This window comes from Microplitis mediator, chromosome 9 (genome assembly GCF_029852145.1).
Source record: "Microplitis mediator isolate UGA2020A chromosome 9, iyMicMedi2.1, whole genome shotgun sequence".
NCBI lineage: Eukaryota > Metazoa > Arthropoda > Insecta > Hymenoptera > Braconidae > Microplitis > Microplitis mediator.
In genome coordinates this window covers 15,939,574-15,941,289 of record NC_079977.1, presented here as the reverse complement: position 1 = coordinate 15,941,289, position 1,716 = coordinate 15,939,574, and the positions used below count along the sequence as shown (strand labels likewise).

Below are 1,716 nucleotides of genomic sequence, written 5' to 3'. Positions count from 1 at the left end.
TTTGATTTTGATATTTATCTTGTCTCGATTTTTCAAAATAGTTTTGATGATTTTTTTGAAATTGATTTGGATTTTTATGATCATTATTTGAATTACGCATGTTCTGGGTTAAGTCAGTATTATTTTGAAGGTTTTGTCTAGTGTGTGAAGTTAAAACGTGATGATAATCTTTACTTTGTGTTCGAAAATCATATATAATGAAAAAATTTTCGACATTTCTCATTTATTGTAGTTGTTTTTACATGTTTCTACATGAAATGATTAAAAATCAAGAGAAGCCCCATGATGACTGGCCAACATTCTACGTGACAGTTAAAGGACAAGCAAGTACGATAAAATTTTTGTTAATTTTTTTAAAAGCATGACAAATGTATTTTGTATAACATATGTTTTTATTTTTCAGGATCCTACGAAGAAGGCATGAAAAAAATTGCTACTTTAGAAACTGAAGCTTATGCGTTCTCTAATACTGAAGTTCCACCTGAAAAATTAACGGCGCGAATTGAACAAAATAAGCGTCAACAACAATTACAATCGGAAGCCCTCAGTATGATGTCTCACATGCAGTTGGCAATTGATTCTTCAAATATAAAGGACTGTAACATTGAGACCTCAACTGAAGGTGAATACGAACAATCTGATGATGAAAGAAGTAATGATTTTGCAAGTAAGAAGAGAAAATCGTCCAAGTCTCAAAAATTTACTAAAAAATCTAAGACTACAGATGTTCATATGCATAGTAATACTCCGATTAAATTGTTAAGTTATGACCAGAACCCACGGATATTAAGTGATGAATTTATTAAAAAATCTAAGACTACAGTTGATATGCAAAGTAATAATCACATTAAATTGTTAAGTTATGACCAGAAGTCACAGATATCAAGTGATAAAGAAAATAAGGATATCAATTTTAGTTATTCTGATATTCCTGACCAAGTACTAACACGCGAAGAGTTTTATTTATTTGAAAAAAAAAAATGATGCTAAATTAAATGAAATATTAAATAATCAAAACCGAATCATTCAATTATTAGAGTTCGTTAAAGAAACTAAAATCAAAGAGGAAGTTTCGGTCGTTCCAATTGCCGAAAAATACAATACAAAATTTCCTTTTGAAACTAAAGAAGAATTTGAGAATTTCGATAAACGTCTTATAATTAATCCTAATCCACAATGTCGACCTGATTTTATTTCTCTTTTGCATTTTTGGTTTATTCCTAATTTAAATCTGAGTCGACAACTAAGAAATATTTTCAAAAAAATTTTTACTCAAAGTGTAGCCTCTAAATATACAAGTTCCAAAAAAACTGGAGAAAAAACTGTCATAAAAGACTATAAAATCGTTGAATGCTTAAATGAATTTTGCAAAGTTAGAAATCTTGGAAGTCCTGCCGAAATAATCCAAGCTGTCGGAGTAATTTTAAGTAATTCTAAAGACTGGGAAGGCAGTAGAAAATCTAAATAAATATTTTTTTAATTTTCTTAAATTAAAAATAATTACTTATAGTCAGATTTATTGTTGTTATACTATTATCAATCTATTGATGTTATTTATTTTATAATATAAATAAATATAAATTCAATGTTTATGTCATATCGTTTATTTAACATTATTTTTATTTTATTTGATAATTTTTTATAACCCTTATAACCTCAATATCGAAAATTGATAGTTTCACTGAAGCCGCCATGTTTTGCTCGATCTCTAGTAAA

The 1,716-nt window shown here is 27.7% G+C and overlaps 1 protein-coding gene across 1 annotated transcript; it reads left to right on the top strand.

Annotated features, from left to right (window-relative positions):
• Positions 1-255: 255 nt before the first annotated feature.
• LOC130674338 (uncharacterized) lies at positions 256-1,161 on the top strand. Its single transcript, XM_057479639.1, has 2 exons — positions 256-327; positions 404-1,161. Exons 1-2 carry the CDS (start codon positions 258-260, stop codon positions 982-984), a joined length of 651 nt encoding a protein of 216 aa, XP_057335622.1. The 5' UTR covers positions 256-257; the 3' UTR covers positions 985-1,161.
• Positions 1,162-1,716: the final 555 nt, after the last annotated feature.

What these genes read in the sequence shown, in the direction of transcription:
- LOC130674338 (XM_057479639.1), top strand. Translation starts at nt 258, where the DNA reads ATGATTAAAAATCAAGAGAAGCCCCATGATGACTGGCCAACATTCTAC. An exon ending in GACAGTTAAAGGACAAGCAA is followed by an intron (nt 328 to 403) that starts GTACGATAAAAT and finishes TTTATTTTTCAG; the next exon opens with GATCCTACGAAGAAGGCATG.